Source organism: Aythya ferina (assembly GCF_964211825.1).
Source record: "Aythya ferina genome assembly, chromosome: 1".
NCBI lineage: Eukaryota > Metazoa > Chordata > Aves > Anseriformes > Anatidae > Aythya > Aythya ferina.
The window spans coordinates 149,938,407-149,956,181 of record NC_140296.1 but is presented as its reverse complement, the minus strand read 5'-3'; the positions used below and the strand labels follow the sequence as shown (position 1 = coordinate 149,956,181).

Below are 17,775 nucleotides of genomic sequence, written 5' to 3'. Positions count from 1 at the left end.
AACGCAAAGTTATGTGGGGTCTATATGGGGCGGTGCATGGGCAGCACCATCAGCAGCGCTTCCGTCAGAGCAGGGGTGCTTGTTGCAATCTGCTTACACCCCGCTTCTCCAGATTAGTGCCTATCCTCACGTTCTTGTGGAATATGTCAATGCTGGCATCTTCCCGCTCTCCTAATCCCCTCCTCGGTGTGTCAGATCACTCTGGTATCCTTCCACGGCTCATTGTTACTTGTTTGGGTTTCGCTTACATTTTTATAAAAGCATCTTGTGCTTCTGGATATCCCACATGACTCTTAATAAAGGAGATCATTCTTCTGAAAGTGCGGGGCATCTCCTCCTGTGAAAATCTGGTTAAGTTAATGTGCAGCAAGTTGGAAGTTTACAGATGGAACGACTGCATGGCACTAGCCTTTCTTTCAAAAATGTCAGCTGCAGGATTTGATTTGATACAGAGTAAAGGGCAGGTCTTGGCAAGGATGCAAAAACTATACAATGGGGAATTTTCACTCCAGATTCTTGTCTACGCAGACCATCTACAAACCATAAAATAAACAGGATAACACTATGCTGCATCAGATGAGGTATTTAAAGGGGAGAGAGGCTCTGATGCTATTGTGCAAGGAACACCTTTGTTCAAGAAAGACAAATATGAACTTGTGCAGGTACTTGGAGAGAAGGACAGGGTCATCAAGGGAACAGAAAGCCTTTCCTAGAGGCTGCTGGTTTCGCAAAGCAGACACAGAGTGGAGATAAGACAGTTCACAGCAACTTATAGCCCAGATAATTTGAACTATTTCAAAAACAGGTTTCCATGACTGTTATCCATTCTGCAGTTGATTGTGCCACACAAATTTGCTTTGCCATAAGCTTCCTAAACTGGTACTAGACTCTAAACATAAGTTTCAGAATCTAACAAATATTTTGGGGGTAAATACCAAGGAGTAAGAGCTATTTCAACAAAACAACACTGTTGGAATGGGAACAAAAGGGTATAAACATTTATTAACAGTAGGCTGAAGTTCTACAGAAGTTTTCTCTTGGCTTAGCAGGGATGAGAACCTACATTAATTTTAGTAATGTGTGTGAGTGGCTTGTGAAAAGAGTCATATAATGTGGTCATCTGCAATACCAGGGATCTGGGGTTGATGGCTCAGGGGATCTTTTTGGATCCCAAGTATCTCAGCAGACTGTAGGATTGCTGGCAGCAGCCACATGCATAGTGAGACTATTCATTATTTTAGCAGAGGCTGCAGTCTGTGAGCGGTTCCATATTTTCTTACTTGCCTAAGCCTGCAGCCTCTGTCTCAGAATGAACAAACACTTCTGGCTGCCCTCTTTCCCAGTTCTATTACTCCGTTTCTTCTTTCTCCACTTACCGAGCAAATACCATGGAAGAAAAAAGAGAAGGATTTTTTTTTTTTTTTTTTTTTTTTGGTACTGGCTTCCCTTTCCCACTTACCTTTATTATCAGCACAGGAAATGCTAACTTTACTTTACATATATTAACGCCCCTTAGGAAGCTGTACACATAGGTGAAGGACAGGATATGGAGAAAGCTGACAGAAGACTTCTGGAATCAACTCCGTGTATGTGCTTGGGAGCGTGATGCTGACAGCTGCAGGAACTGGAAGAAGGAGAAGATCAAAAGGCTGCCTAGGTAAACATGTGCACTGATTCCTTCAAAAGGCTTGAATTGACACAAGCACCGAGAGAAAGTGGCTAGGGCAGGCACATATGCAGGTATCTGGGAGAAAACGAGCAGAGGGGCTGAGGCATGCAAATGATGGACTGCACATGCACCGGGTAGGGGGTACCTTCTTCTTAGCCTGAAAGAAAAGTAACATTAATTGCAGCTGGCTTGACGTAACTCTAGAGACGTCTGAAGCCAAGTTTTGTCAAAGATGCGTGTTGGGCAACCTGAAGTGATATTTTATGAATGCCTGTGAAAGGAATTTTGCTCGGCTCCAGTTCTCAGCGTTGTGAAGAACTGTGGTGCCAGTGTTGCCAGAAGGGACCAGGGAAAACCTCTTGCTCATGCTAGTCAGCTTCAACCTGCCTGGAGGAAGGGAATTCACACAGCTGGTCCCACAGGTCCATGCAGTATCTGTGGCCGTAGGAGCCCAGAATCCCAGAATCTGGGGCTGCTGCCCAGAAGACTCGGCATGGGAGTCTCTTGCTGACTTCAGTATGAGAAAAGGGCAAGGAGTCATCGATTCCTGAGCTTACACCAGATTTAGCTGGCTTTTGTTGTGTGTGGCTGGTACTAGTTACCAGAGGATTTGTACTGTGTGTTGGAAGAAGAGCCAGCCCTAAAAGCTATTATAGACAACAGACACGGAAAAGAACCATTCCAGACTGCCGAAAGACTGGATGTGAAGCTGTCATATCCTCTTAGATGACTGGCTGATAATGAGTTTCTTTTGATCCGCCTGGAGCACGCAGCATTACCTTCAGTGCCTGCCTGGGACTGGCTGGGCGAGGCTTGAATGCAGAGTTCAGTTTTCAATTCACTCTGAGTTAAAGGTAAAACTATTTCCATTCTTAGAAAACAGTTTTTGCAAGAAACTAGGACTTTACTGTTCAGCACGTTAATTTACTTTCTTCTTAGTTTTTGAGTTATTTTTCTGCCCGTAATGTTTTGCTGTTTGCTAAGTCTGAGTGGGCAGTGACTACCACACTCCAGATGCGTAGGTAAAGCAGCTCCCCAAAACTGATGGCAATAAAAGACAAAGTCGCTGCTGCTGTTAGCAGCGGGGAGGTGCTTTCAATTTGGACCTAACATTCTGTTTATGTACTGACTGTGAGGAGGGGACAAAGACATGCAAAATGAAGCTGTTAGAAAAAAAGAGTTGGTCATTGCAAACACTTCAGAGGTATCTGCCTCGGGAAATAAATGAATAAAGGAGAAACTGTAATTAGGAGAAATATAGAGCTGTTTTGTTTTTTTTTTTTTTTTTTTTTTTTCCCCACCAGCAAGATGCAAAGAGCAATGATCTGCTCAAGAGCCCGGAAGGATTATTCTGAAGATGGAACTGAGACCCCAATCCACTCGCAGGGTGGCCGTGTGAGTTACTAGATGATCTCTAAGGTCCCTCCCAACCCAAGCCATTCTCAGCCAGCAGGAATCTTCACTGTTGACTTCTTAGAGACAGGAATGAAGCCATATAAAAATCCCAGCTGCAAAAAATCTCTGTGTTGGCTCTGACCTGGGTTTGGAGAGAGTTTAAGAGTCCTGGTGTTCCTAGGGATGTACACTCATATGTGTCTATCACAAAGAGGTTGTGCTCGTCTCCCGAGTCCACACGGTGAGATCTTCAATGACTGCTGAGAGGCAAAACTGTCCCACTGGCTGATTCCAGCAGTCTTTGCTACTCCAAAAAGTGGAGTTCTACCAGGTCCATGGACACAGGCCAGAGTAAGGTTGACAAAGTAGCCAGTCCTGAGTCCCGTGCCCCTCTACCTCTTCCCAAAGAATGAAATTCCCCACTGAAACTGGCAGGTTCAGGCTGAGGTGGACACCTTTCAAGAGAAAGATGGACCAAAGTCAGAACTTGGGTTCAAACACGCTCAAGCTTCTAGCAGCACTTAGGTCTAAAACCTGGATCCATTTTCTGGGCTTCTGAGCCTTAGACACAGAAACTGGAATCCAGATCTTCGCTGTGCCTTGCACACATTAAGCCTCCCAGCACTGGTCCAGATAATAGCAAAGAATCACCATCTGGCTGGGTTTTACGGTTTGATGAAGTGCTCAGTTTTAAGGCAAGCACGTGTCTGGCACCTGGGGACTGCAGAGTCCTGATCCCAGTTCTGGCACAGTCTTTCTGTGGCCCTGGGCAAGTCACGTCCTCTTCGGAGGAGGGAATTCATCAAGTGCCCCGTGGCCCCGCTGAAGCAGCAGCGGGCTGTAAAACAATCCTCGGCTCCAAGAGAGGCTGGAGGGGCCCCTCAGCAGTGTGGGGCCAGCTCCGTGCCACGGCCCAGAGCTGCTGGTGTGGGGACACAGCTCCTGGGGGACACTGCGCGAGGGCTGTGAGCTCAGGTAGGTTGTTTCGTGGCTTGGGCTGGCTTGTGCTAGCGCCAGCCTAGTCCTTAAAAGCTTCAGCACAGAGGAAGCACAGGTAAGCTTTGAGCCCTTCTGGTCTGCTTCTGCAGCTGCAGGATGGCATTTGGATTTACAATCAGACTCTACAGGTGTGCCAGCCACTTTTCAGAGGTATGGCACTACTTGCTTGCCCCTTGTTATCACTGAACAGTGACATAAAAGCCTAGAAAGACTGAGGATTAACTGTGACTTACTCCCATATTGCTAGAAGCCACAGATATCTGCTATTTATGAGCAAGCAACCCTGAGAAATGACATAACGGTAATTTCTCATCATTTTGGGTCCACATTCTTCATTAGTTTTCCTCCTTTTTTAAGTAGCACCTAACTAGGGAGTCCAAGGAATTCAAAGCCCTCTTTGCTGCACACTGCAGCTTCTTTGTAAGCAAAACTCTTAACGAGATAGGGACATTAAAAACAAAACAAATGGTGCTTAGTAGTAGCCCTTTTATTTTCTACATCTTAAAATTATTAAATCCCACTATGCCCATATTTCATATTATAACCTCTTTGAATCCCCAAACGGGCCAGTCTGGTTTCATTTTTCTTTATAGTTTTCTTGTTTCCATGTTTGGAAACATTTACCTTAAAAAAGAAAAAAAAAAAAAAGGCGAAAGCTTTTAAATGTAAATGACTACGTGAGGCTGTTCTCCTGAACAAGTGATCAACCTTCCCCGCAGCTCCAGAAATGGCTAAAAGACCTGGGTTTTGTTCTGCCCCATTGCGTTCTTGCAGCCCAGCCCTGGCTCGATTCTGCTTCTCGCGAAGAGCAGTACAGCCAGACATGGGTGGCGTTTGAAGGCTTTTAATTAAATCCGCGTTTTGCAGTGAAATAATTGACTTGATTACTGATTTTTAGGCCTGAAACTACTTCTACCATTTAATGCCATTGGATTCTTTATCTGCAAAGTGAAAGGTAACTTGGAGTTAGATACCTCTTCCAGCAGCAGCACACACCTCAGGCTTATCTGAGAAAGGGGATTGTATTCCACATTTCAGCTGGGATCTTCATGTCGAACAGCACTTTTGGTAGAAAGCCTCTCCTGGGCACTAACCAGCAAGGTAAAGAAGTTGCAATGGAACAAAAACTTGATGGTGGTTTGCCACCCCCAGCTCCTTGCGCTAACACCTCAGGATTTAGTTAAATTTTTCAGAATACTCTCTCCCTTTCAGCTAATCTCTCTTTCATGGCAGGGTAGATCTGGGGAAGTCTAGTGACGGCAGTACAGCCCCGAGCTGGCATGAGACCTCTTTGTGAAGGCATTCACTGTATAAAAAGGGGGGAGGGGAGGGTGGCTAGGAAGATAGTTGAAAGGATTGCAAAGATGAGGCTCACCAGAGGAAAGCAGTGTGACAGCTGTGGGGTTCTGAGGATGGATTTTACTCCATTAGTCCCTGCGTCGCAGCTTTTCCTGGCTGCAGTAGGATTCCTTCCTTGAATCGCCACTTTGATCACCATATTCCAGGAATCCGTAGCTGTTTGTTCGGTTTTTGCTGCCGGTTTTGTAATGCTTATTCCACTGCCAAGAGGTTACTTGCAAGTGTCTTGTGAAGGGACGCAGACAGCCTCTTCAAGAGAGGCAAGAAGTAAAAAATGGGAATTTCAGCTCAAACCTGCACACACATAAGCCTCCTGTGTATTCACAGGCTTACGTAAGACAGCGATAACGTGTACGTGAAACTAATCCAGGTATCACCACAACAATTCTTAGTGAGTGCCCCTCACTCACCCCCAGGCATGTCTTGTTTCTAAGTTCTCCTGGACCCACCACTGCTAAAGCTGCCCCTTTCTTTCTAAACTTCAGGTACCACAGAGGATTCCCTCCACCCTCACAAAAACTACCCCCAAACTATCCCCAAGCTGCTTTCACCAGCCTGAGATAAAACATCTGTGGGGTTACCTCCTTCAGGGCTGCAAATAGACCTGGTCTCTCAACAGGGTTACACGTGGCCATGCTCCTCTGCTCCTCCTCTCTGTCTCTGCTTAAATTTCTGCAGGTGTAGCTGTGCATGCTGCTCATTCTTTAATGCCCTCTCGCTCACACCATCTAACCGAGGACACCACGTATGAGCTAGCAAGAACACCTCATCCTCAGAGTAGTTTCCTTGGTCCAGGTCAAAACTTCCCCCCCCAGTAGGCTGAAGCCTGTGAGGCTCACTCCCTCTGGTGGTGCACCCAAGCCTCAGTTTGGGAATCTCAGGGAGCAGAGCAGTTTGGTAATTTGGTCAGGGCTTTTGGTTAACCTCTTCCTCCAGTAGTTTGCGAAGGGCAGTTCTGGGTGGGTATCATTCTGTTATCTCTCCCTGTAAATAACCCCGAGCTGTTCAGAGCCTGGTAGAGGTTCTTCAAGAGCTTTTCCAGTCCAATGTGCTGTGTTGTCTTTTGTCTTGCTGAGAAAAAATGGAGAGTAAAATCTACCCTTTCAGATTCGGTTTGTGAGCCAATACACAAAGCTACTGGTTTAAGCATTCTGTCAGCAGCTTAGAAAGCAAACCTTTCAGGCTGATGTTCATCTGTGCTTCTTAGCCAGCTAAGAGAACAGCAGCAACGTGACTGCAACAGCAGCTTCAGCATCAGCACACACAGCAGCAGCTGGATGAGGAGGCAAAGAGCATCTCAGCACCTTCAGAACACAAGCAGTGTTCTGCCCCCTCTTTGATCCGGAGTGCTGCATTTTGCTGAAGCACCTGAACAGGCACACACTTCATCCTGGGGTCAGTGGGACTGCTCCTGTACTTAAGTTAACCCTGTGCTTTGCCAAGTAGGGGCTTAAGGGAGGTTAGGGTTGTTCGAAGTGAACTCTTGGTTCATCCCCAGCTTTAGCTTCAGCCCTTAGATCTCATCAAGAAAAGTTCAGCTGAAATCCTGCTCAGAATGACAAATCTCAAGTTCTCTAAGAAATGTTCTTTCGTTTCTCGAAGCCTGACAGTACTCCCAACTTAATGCTTTAACAAAATGCACTAGGAATAGCAAAGCGTTTTAGACATTATAAGGCGGCGTTACCTTCCTCACACAACCATCAACACAAACCCAGGCACTCAGGCACTATTATTTAAAACATTTATTAGCCTTTCATATTCCACTGGTCTGGAAAACATATTTTTAACCTCTCTGAATAAGATGTGCATTTAGGCCAGCTCGTGCCCTGGTCCAACAAACCATTTTCCAAAAACTAAGCATGGTGTTACATCTTAGAAAGGGATACACATGCTGTGCTGGATCGGTGCCTTATTCCACCGTTCCCATGTTTTCTGTTCACTCAGACTAACCAAGGCTTTCAGAACCGCTCCCAGCACATTGTACTGACAGAGTGTCCCCTGTCATCTTAAAACAGGTAGAATACACAAGAAAGATTTCCTACAACTGTCTTCCACCACCTTCTGCCCACTCAGGTTTTATCGTTATTCCTGTTCACCAAAAAATCTTCCAGTTGTATATGCTGAATTTCAATTTATGTGAAGTATTTTTTTTCCATCTTTTTCTTGTTTATTCATTGTACTTAGCTAGTTTTAGCCTAGGTATGATATTCATTGACTGCAGTTCTTGGAATAAGAGTTTACAGGCATAAGGTATCCGCAGAGAAGACACGTGACATGACGACTTGCAGTAGTGGCACCTATGGAAACAAACAAACAGAAAGTCAGAGTTTGTGCATAATTGAAGGTCTACAGAAAAGACCAGTAGCCAATGTCCACAATTTTCTTTGTCCACCTACATTTAGACACTGGGATCAGTCCTAGAAGGAGCCGAGTGCTTGAGACACGTGTTAGCACTTATTGAGTCACAATGTGAAAGCACAAGGAGGATATGGAGCTGTTCAAGAGGGTCCAGAGGAGGGCCACGAAGTTGATCAGAAGGCTGGAGCACCTCTCCTATGGAGAAAGGCTGAGAGAGCTGGCGTAATGTTCAGCCTGAAGAAGAGAAGGCTCCAGGGTGACCTCACTGCAGCTTTTCAATACTTAAAGGGGGCTTATAAAGAACATGGAGAGCGACCCTTTGCTCAGGCAGGTAACAACAGGACAAGGAGGAATGGTGTTAAACTAAAAGAGGGGAGATTTAGGTTAGAGGTTAAGAGGCAATTCTTCACTCAGAGGGCGGTGAGGCACTGGCACAGGCTGCCCAGAGAAGCTGTGGATGCCCCATCCCTGGAGGTGTTCAAGGCCAGGTTGGATCATCATCCACTTGAGCAACCTGATCTCATGGATGGCATCCCTGCCTATGGCAGGGGGGTTGGAACCAGATGGTGTTTAGGGTCCCTTCCAACCCAAACTGTTCTATGATTCCATGAACTTTAGGCCCTTAAATAATCTGACTGAGGCGAATAAGGGCTTTATGTTAAACCTGTACTTTTCTTGGAGGAGAATCATAGTGCTTTGTATCCTACAGGACTCACTTCTACTTCACCACTCACACAACTGCCAACAAAAATTTCAGCATTGTGTAATGAGGGAAAGGAGGTGGACAGAACAAAGTATTCCTGAGAATATGATTAATGGTCCAGTTTCCATCTTGTATACAACTCTCAAAAAGAAAAAAAAAAGAGACAGGAAGAAAGGAAGGTCATGTTTAGTGGTCACATTTTTTTTTTTTTTTTTTTGGAACTCCTTACTCAGTTTCACTGTAAAAGCAATTCATACTGCCAACTCAGAAATGGGCTGTCTCTCTCCTTATGTCCATCTCCATGAAGAGCCAAGGAGCTTTTGTTGAGATAGAAAACCACTAGAATGGCTTTAACATGTGTTCTTTGCACTCTTTACTCAGATAATGATCTTAAAATTCCGGGGAAGAGTTTTTTCTCTTTTGTTCTGTCACGCAGATACAACTTTGACCATATCAGGAATAGACAGGCCAGACACTCAGCCATCTTTCCAGCACTGGGGCTCAAGTTCATTGATGTTAACAGATCCTTCAATTATTTGATTTCTTATTCCATGTACACGCAAAGGAAATAAAATATCTTTCATCTAAATATCAGTTTCCCCTCCCTCCCTGTTTCCTCATTCCCTTGTATATCCACCTTCTGGCTGCGGAGAGTTGGGAAAGCCAGGCATTTGGGAACACAGTGACTCTGCACTTCCCTAATGGTCTGGCAAAGCTCTTCTGCTCGTATGTTTCATTATTTATATTCCTGGCATGAAGTCATGACAGTCTAAAGTTCCAATTACGGCAGCATTAGCAAAATTCCTACATGCTTCTGTGGAACAGAATGACGCTAAGAATCAACATCTACAATAAAGCCAGTGCTTACTCACTTGTTTGTTACCAGAGAACTTGACCTGGAGCCTGTCAAAGCCAGCATGGCCAGGTCCAAGAAAGCTGGTTCATGTTAAACACGGTTCTTGGTTACAAGACTCACTGTTAGTCTCCCACAGCTCCTTCTCCCAGGCTCCACTACTTCTCTTTCATGGGCGTACTTAAAGACCACGTCCAAGAGCGGCTCATTTTCTAGGAAAACTGCCTGCCCTGACCTCCACGTGCTCCACACTTGGCGTATTTCATTTTTTTCTTTTAAAAACAAGTAAACTTTCACAACCAATGGTGCAGAAGCCTTAATTGCGTTTCTCCAGTTCACGATCGGGAACGAAGCTTCGCTTGCTCCCAGTAACTGGTTTGGCTTTGCCTAGGCCTGACTACAGACAGTGAGAGGTTAGCAGGCCGAGCCAGGTGTTTCCCTGGGACATGCCTGTCCTCTAGACTGTTACAACGGGAGGAATGCCTTTAAATCAGAACAGACCTCAATTACAGCTCTGTAACTATTACCTTAGTCCAAATTTAGAGTGATAGCTATGTTTTTATGGAGGGTAAAAGTGACCTCAACAGAAGCCAGTTTTGATGGTAACAGTAAAACAATTGCACTCAATCAAGGAAACCTTGCAAGCCCTGGAAGCTTGATGATTGCAACTTTTCTGTTTATAAGAAGTCTACTTTATAATTACAGCTGCTAAGAACTGAGGAGCAGAAACTACTTACTGCACTAAGTCTTGAAGCTTGACCCTTCTGGGCCTGCTTTGTACTTGGACAGGGATCACCCAGAAAGGTTACAAGGTACAATGTGCACAACCCAGGAGTTACTGTCAAACAGAGAACACAGAAGCTGATGCAACTGGAAGACCATTTGGTCCTAGAATTGATACTACACTGGACAGGAAAAAGCAACAGTGACAAAGCTGAGTCTGGACCATAAATAAATATTTCCTACATGTAGATTTTAAAGTGTTCAGACTCTAGAGATAAGAATAACTTTCCATCATCAAAAAAAAGACAAAATTCTGCTTATATCACTTGGTGAAGTCCTGCCCCTGAGCACTCTGTACCACAGCAAAGCTGGAAGGATTTACAATAAACTGGTATTGTCACAGCAGGGCTCTGCTGTATCCTTATGGGGTCAAATTCTGGCACGGCAACAACAGCCCCTTCCCCTGCTCAGGCTCCATCACTGATGTGTTGTTACTGTCCTGCAGAAAAAAAACATACCCAGCTGCTACTCATTGTCTGGGAGGAAGGGCTTATCTTCCTGAAGACAAGTGCCCTTAAGCTAGCCACCAAACAATACATTTCTACAAGGTTTCTCACAGCAATGTCTTATTAATGGCAGAATCACTGAAAAGGCCATTTTGGAAGTCCTGAGTTTCCCTTAATGACTTGGTTTCTACTGTGATGCTCATTATAGGGCCCCTTGCTTTGGCTACTGGCAGGTTTGGTGTACCACTTAGCAGAACCTATCTTTTATTGATTTACTCTCACACATCAGACCTAGATTGCAAGAATATCTCACTCTGAGAGAGCAGTTTATTCCACTGTTATCTTAAGAAGTTATTAAACTTTGTTACAAACTTCAAAACAGGAAATACTTTGACTAACAATACCTTAAAAATAAAATGTAACTCTATTTCTGTTTAAATTCCCAATTTTCTTCAAGGTGCCTTCATTTCATCTGGTCTCTGAAAATCTTCAAGGCCTGCTCTAAAAGCCAAGATCTTGTAAGAAAAACTGAGCTACATTTGCATGACAGTTTTTTTAAGGCAGTGCTGCACACAGAAGTGGCCATTTGTTTGACTTACAGCACACCCTTCAACTTCCCTCAACTGCTTCTTGTGCTGCTGCAGTAGCTCTAAAAGTCCTGGATCAGAAAGAGGGCTCACTTGTTACACAGTGTGGACACACTGAAGAAAAACAAGTGTCTAAAAATATTTCTTGCACAAAAACCAGAAGGATATTATCCAACTAAATATTGCCAACCATGTACAGAGTAGGCTTTGTTTCTCCTCTGGATTTCACGTTTGCTTACCTCTGCCTGCACTTCTACTCCGTAAGCAAACAAGCATGGTGCTTTCTGGCCAGAAACACTTTAGAAGAAAGATTTGACCAAGGCAAGAAAGGATAGTTGTCACTTCTACATCTATAAACTCAAAACATACCTTCTTACTTGCCTACTTCATTATATCACAGCAAAAAAAAAAAAATCACTCTCCAAGAACCAAAGCAAATAAAGCCCAGTATCCTGCCTCCCCTAACTGATATTGATATCCAAGATGCTGCAAGTTTCCCATAATGTTACTCTGGTATTTAGAAATTAGTTTCCCTCTTCTTCCCCCAACATAAATACTGAAGTAACTTGAACACAGGCTGTTATTTTCCTCCCTTTGTCACGGGACTCCTGGTTACCTGCTTTCACAGAGCTTGCCCCACTTCAATTCAGGTCTGGGCTTCTCTTACCACTGGCACAGCTGGGCAATGCCAAGAAGGTTACGTGTCCCAGCAGTTCAACACTTCATTTTGCAGAGGTTACACCCCCTCTGAACTGCTGGTGGAGCAGTTGGCACCAGAGCTACTTGACTGGGCCCTGCAAAATCACCACGGTGACTGGGGCAGTTCAGATGGACACAACTCACCCTGCTGGGCGCAGGTTAGGGAGTACTAACTACAAGCAGCACCAGCAATCTGCTCCAGGGGTTTGTTAATCTGCTGCAGAGGTGGGAAGGAGGGCAGCAAACAGAGTGAAGGTAACCTTCCCCGCAAGCACAGATGGCTGTTGAAGAGAATACCAGTGCTCCACAACAAGAGAGACCCCTATCCCATTGACAATGAGCTCACTTTTGTCCTAAATTCAATCAGACCAGAAAAAAGAACTGTTTCCTGTCATCGATTCTCCAAATACCGTTTTGCATTTTGACATTAGTTTGGATGAAAGATGCACGAGGTTGTTAACCAGTGTCTGTGAGCACTTTAAAAGCACGAAGTGCTATCACCAAGGGCAAAGTTCTGGTACAGAGAGGTGTGTTGAGGGCTTTCTTGAAAGTGTGAACACACATGAAGCACGACATATGCATGAAGCGAGGAATGGACACCATGATTTAAAAAGGGCACTGCAGTTAGACAACTTACCAGCCAGAGTATCCCAGCAGGCCACATTGCCCACAAACATCCACTTCGAAGGCATCACTTGAAATCATCAGTCTCTCCAGTAAGAGCATGCTGGCTCCATAACCTATCAAACAATCCCGTTCCATCTCTCCCAGACGTAAACCACCATCACGGGATCGACCTTCAGTGGGTTGCCTTTGAAAGAAATATTTGAAAAACGCGGTAAGTATTCAGAATACACATTCTGTCACTCTAGGAATACCTGTCTTCAAACTGTAGGAGCAATATAGTATCAACAAACAACGTTGTACAAACTAGAGATGTTGATCTCACAGATGTTACTCAGATTGAAGTGATTCATCTTTGCTCCTGCACTGCCAATACGTCATCGTTCTGTGACAGTGTCAGGCCACAATGCTCCACGACACGGGATGCAGCTGAGCAAGCAAAAACTTGAGACTGAACAGTATCCAAGAAGACAACGGGATCTGACAACCATGTACCTGGATTCAGATTTGTTGCTCTTTTTTGATTAATCATTCGCTATATTTTGTAGCTATCTAAATGAAACAGTATTCAGCAGCTAATGAATGAATCAACAAGCTGTTGAATGTTTAATGTTTAAGTTGAACTACAGCTAAGCAAGACTAAATTGTAAAATAAGGCCATTTTTAATCGTGGAGAGTGTACCAAAACTAAGCAGCAAACAATTAGTTAGCGTGATCAACTACTCCCTTCTGCAGGGTGCATATTACTAACTCAATATTAAAACCCTATATTTGCTTGTTTGTTTTTGGAATTAACACTTCACTACTTTCTTTTTGTCATGTCTGATAGGTAACAAGCTAATTTCCATGTTGTATAGGTTCTTGGTTCTCTAGTTCCTCAACACAAAGCAAAGTCACATTTCTTGTCTGGAAAGCCTTCTCATCCTTGTGGTGCTAGAGGGAAGTTTTAATGAATCAACGTAAATAGACACTGAAAATTTTTCGATAAAAAGGCAAGGTAAACTCTTATTTAGCAATGTTGTCAGTTTAAGCCAACTTTTTTTTTATTTTTTGGTTGGACATGGTCAGAACTTTCAATGTTTGTTTGTCACACTGAAATTTAGTCCAGCATTAGTGCTACTCTCACATGCCAGCACAATGCAGTAGTATGTAGGCTGCAAATATTAGTGTGTACTATGAAGCAAAAACAATCTAAAATTCTTGAAGCACTAATATATTGCATATATTTTATTAAATACTTCCATCTTAGTATGTCCCCTGAAACATGACAGCAAAGATACAGAATTAAAATTGTTATTGGCAATCATAAGAGGCTTCACCAGTCAGCGAAACCCAACATTCGTGTGCTGTTCCTAGTAGTTGGACCAGTGCAAATCATACAAAATATACAATAACAGATCTGGACCATAACTTTTGGAGTATATACAATTTATGTTACTACAATCTACCAAATTTGTTAAACATAACACAGATACTGAAAATAAGTTTTTTCCAACATACTGCAAACTCAGAGAATAAGATTCATAAAAGCCTGCAACATCTAACAATTCTTTGTAACAACAACAACAACAAAAAGCTAATTACCAGTCCCAACTGATCTTCCAAAGATGCCAGTTGTATTTGTTTTTTAGGGGAAGTAGTTTCCTTTCCTCTGACCACAGTGGAACTTTAAAACTAATCTGCTTGTAATTCAAATCATCCTTTTCATGGATGTAACCTTCCATTTTTCCCCACTGCTGGGTGACTGGATAGAAGTTGTTTACATCCTGATTAAACTCCCTAACCCCCACCTCCCCACTCGGGTGATGGCAGCATCGCTGTTTAGATGCTGTTTTAAAGGACTAACCCTGTGGTGAATGCAGTTTTCTCTTGGGAAGTGTTCAGAGGCAGACTTTAAAAGCAGTCGAGGTGTCCAAAGGCACAGACATTTGCTGCAGTGTTAAGAGTGTCTGAGTTTCTCCTGCCAGCTGACTTCTACAGTAAGAGTTACACACATACCATCAAAATTTTCATCAGGTGCTGTTCCACAGGATAAAATGCCAACAGAGCTTTATAAATGTGACCCCTCCAATAAAGTCACAATCCAATTAAGGGATGATAAAACCTCTCGAGAAACTATAGGGTCTTGATTCCAGCCCTTTAAGAGTTGATAATGCTATGGGGTCTTCCAACAGATACAGGGTGAAGATTTTTAGGGCAGCTGAAATCCCATTAAAACACACACACGCAAACAAAAAATCCAACTTGAATCTTAAGTTCTTGAAGTGTTTAAGTCCCACTCAATGACTCAATGTCAAAATTATCTCAAAAAAAAAAAAACCTCCCCCAAAAGTAGTTTTCTAAAGTACCCAAAATTCCAATATTGAGATTGGGCCTTTGAAAAGAGTCCATCTTGGGTTCCATAAGTCTATTGGACTTTTCTTCCCACTCACGTTTGAAAATTCCTCACACCAAAGGTTGTTTAAAATGTTAAAACAGTATTTGTAAAGCAGTTGTGTTTCCCCTTCCCCTCTACACATGTACACTGCAGCTGTTGCCCTGGGCAACTGCTTCCATTCTTTATTCTGAATATAACATTCTGAAGACAAAGCGGACTCTTGAAGATAAGACTGGGAATATCATAAAAAAAGGTATTTTTCATATTAAAAAAAAATAAAAAGATCCTAAAACTACAAAATCCTAAGTAAAATGAACTGATTCCTTAAATAAATAATAATAAAAAAAATCAGGTGAATTGGTCTTCATAGTATTTAACCGTTCCATTTAGAAAAACCATAAAACAATTAACTTCAGTGTTTTTAAGCACATTAAGGATTTATTGGTGCTAATTCTGTATGTTGTGGAAGAGCAGTGGGTTCAGCTTTATGGCCCTCTTCCTTGTTTCGTTGGCCAGTGGAGGGAAATGTAGTCTGCCCCCATGAATAAGAAGAGCACGCCTTGTAGGTCTCAGCAGAACTCCCTTGTGCTTGTTGTAGAAAATCAAACATGGTAATTGTCAGAGAGGCTGATGTCCAGAAGTGGGATACTACCTAGAAAAACACTGCCCAAAAAGAGGAGGGAATACCACGCGCTCCCACAGCCCCGCAGAGGAACCCCGATCAGTAGGACCACATCACTGCCTCACAGCACAACAGGAACTGGCTTATCTGGTAAGTTCAAAGGACATGCTGCTGACAATGGCAGCTCTGACAACGTCCATCAAGACAACTATGCCTGGAGAAGGCTTATATTGATCAGAAAATTGAAAGCAGTTTATCTGGTAAAGTGATTTTGAAGGACTGGCCATTGCCATATACAGAACTAAGTTTTAAATTCACTTTTAACTACACATGGGAAAAAATTAAGCCTTGCATTTCATTTAGCAAACACCAATTCAGAGGGCAGCATCTTGGCATTTTTTGACTGTGTTGACAGAGTGCTGCAATTCCACTAAGTCTTGTTTTAATCAGAGCAATATTCAGAATGAGTGATGTTCAAGGAACTCAGGTCTTCTGCCTTATTCCAGACAGAAAATACAGCTCTGCTGGCAGTTAAGCTACACTCAATATGTAATGAAATGCATTTCAAGACAACGACTGCCAAATTCCATGTTGGAAAATGTTGCAGGACTACTTTTAAAAGCAAAAATAAAAACAACCCAACCAAACAAAAACAACGTTAGAGGCAATCTACTCTCCAGGAAGTGGAATGGATGATAAAACAATAGTGAATATGAAAGCTGGCAGAGCAGACTCTCTCAGCAGAGGCGATGGCAATAACAAAAGTTTAATTAGTTGAGGAGAAAAAAGAAAATTCCTAAAAGACTAGTCAAGAGGCAGTATAAATTGGACATCCACTAGCTTTCCTCAAAGTCAAATAAAGAGCTTTAGCTACATAGTACGATGCTACTGACTCGAACAAAGAATTCTAAGAAAGCAAGGGGTGGGGGAAAATCATAGCACACCACCTTCATCTTTACATGCAAGTATTACCTTGACTTGGGATTTAGGTTTCATTTAAAGTCAGTATCTTTAAACAGCTGAGAAGCTGGGGCCACAATATGAAAGCTGATCAAGGGATTTGAGTCAGCTAGGGGCTCCAATAAAACAACTGTGTGCACTGTTAGCTGAGACGGTGAGTTTTTATTTTCAGAGGAAGGGCCAATACCATGACTAAAGCATCTAAGGACAGAAAATGGGGCAGACAGCCCTGTCGTTAGGAATGTCACTTAGGTTTATATTGGCAAGCAGCTGCGATAGGGGAATGATGGTTGTGCTATACCTGCTCTTATTAATGTGGTTGGTGGAAAGTTTAGACAAGAATTAAAAGCTTTTTGTGACTTCTTTCCCATTTCAATCATTGGTTTTACTTCTGTGGGAAGTGTGTGATAGCAGAGATGATCTCTGGCGGTCCCTTCCAAGCTCAACCATTCTGTGATTGTGTGACTTTGTCCCAGAGGAAGCATGAGGTTGGAGAGCCTACAGGCATAGGAAATACACAACAAAAATCAAGAAAGATACTTCTTTATCAGCTACAGCAGAGAGCTGCATCTCCACTCTCTAATAACACATCAGGTGGAAGCTACGCCTGTTAAGAAGACTGACTTGCTGGCGTGGTGTGAAGGCAAGCAGGGTAAGAGAACTGCATCTGGGCACCAAGAGGCATAAAAAATAAATTAAGAATTAAAGAAAAGGCTGTAAATCATGCTTGTTACAGGGAAGCCTTAAAGCAGGACAGACATGACTTTGTGCTTACATCTCAAACACAGTACAAAAGGGACTGATCATAAATTTACACGATTTACAACTCAAAAAGAAGAGTACCGCCATGGAACTGGTGAGGTATGTGTACTTGGTGTACATGACGGACCAGAAAGATTGGCAAAGGAAATTTAGAATAGTCTTAGCTAGAATATTCCAGACTGCCTGGCAATTAGCTTTCTGGCAAGATTTAGCCAATAGCCCTACTGTGATGGAGAGAGGTGAACGAAGCCATCCACTAGAAGCCTCCTCAAAGCAAAGACTGTGCCACTGAACTATTTCTTGTGAGCCAGGAATGTGAGCAATTTAGAACATGAGTGCAGGCAGCCTTAGAGCTAAAGAGCCAAAAAGCTGGCCTGCCTTTAAGAGAAATGGTAAGTTACACCAATGTAAGCAGGATGCTTCAAATTCCCCAAAGCTGCAGACAGAGTAAGCCCACCTCCAGGGGCTTATGTTATGTATTACCCAGAGTACATCTGCTTGACCTCAAAATTTACACAAGAGGACATCGACGTGGTCATCAACCTTTTTGTTAGAGAGAAAACCAAGTTCAGGCTTAGT

The 17,775-nt window shown here is 43.2% G+C and overlaps 1 protein-coding gene across 1 annotated transcript in view; it reads right to left on the bottom strand.

The window, feature by feature from the left end:
* Window positions 1-7,527: 7,527 nt before the first annotated feature.
* The window catches only part of POLR3B (RNA polymerase III subunit B), a 75,055-nt gene continuing 64,807 nt past the window's right edge, over window positions 7,528-17,775 (bottom strand). The window contains exons 27-28 of the mRNA XM_084497979.1: window positions 12,489-12,662; window positions 7,528-7,719 (exon numbers count right to left, since the gene is read on the bottom strand). Coding sequence (XP_084354105.1) covers window positions 7,590-7,719; window positions 12,489-12,662 — 304 coding nt within the window. The 3' untranslated portion in view covers window positions 7,528-7,589. The remainder of the gene's footprint in view (window positions 7,720-12,488; window positions 12,663-17,775) is intronic.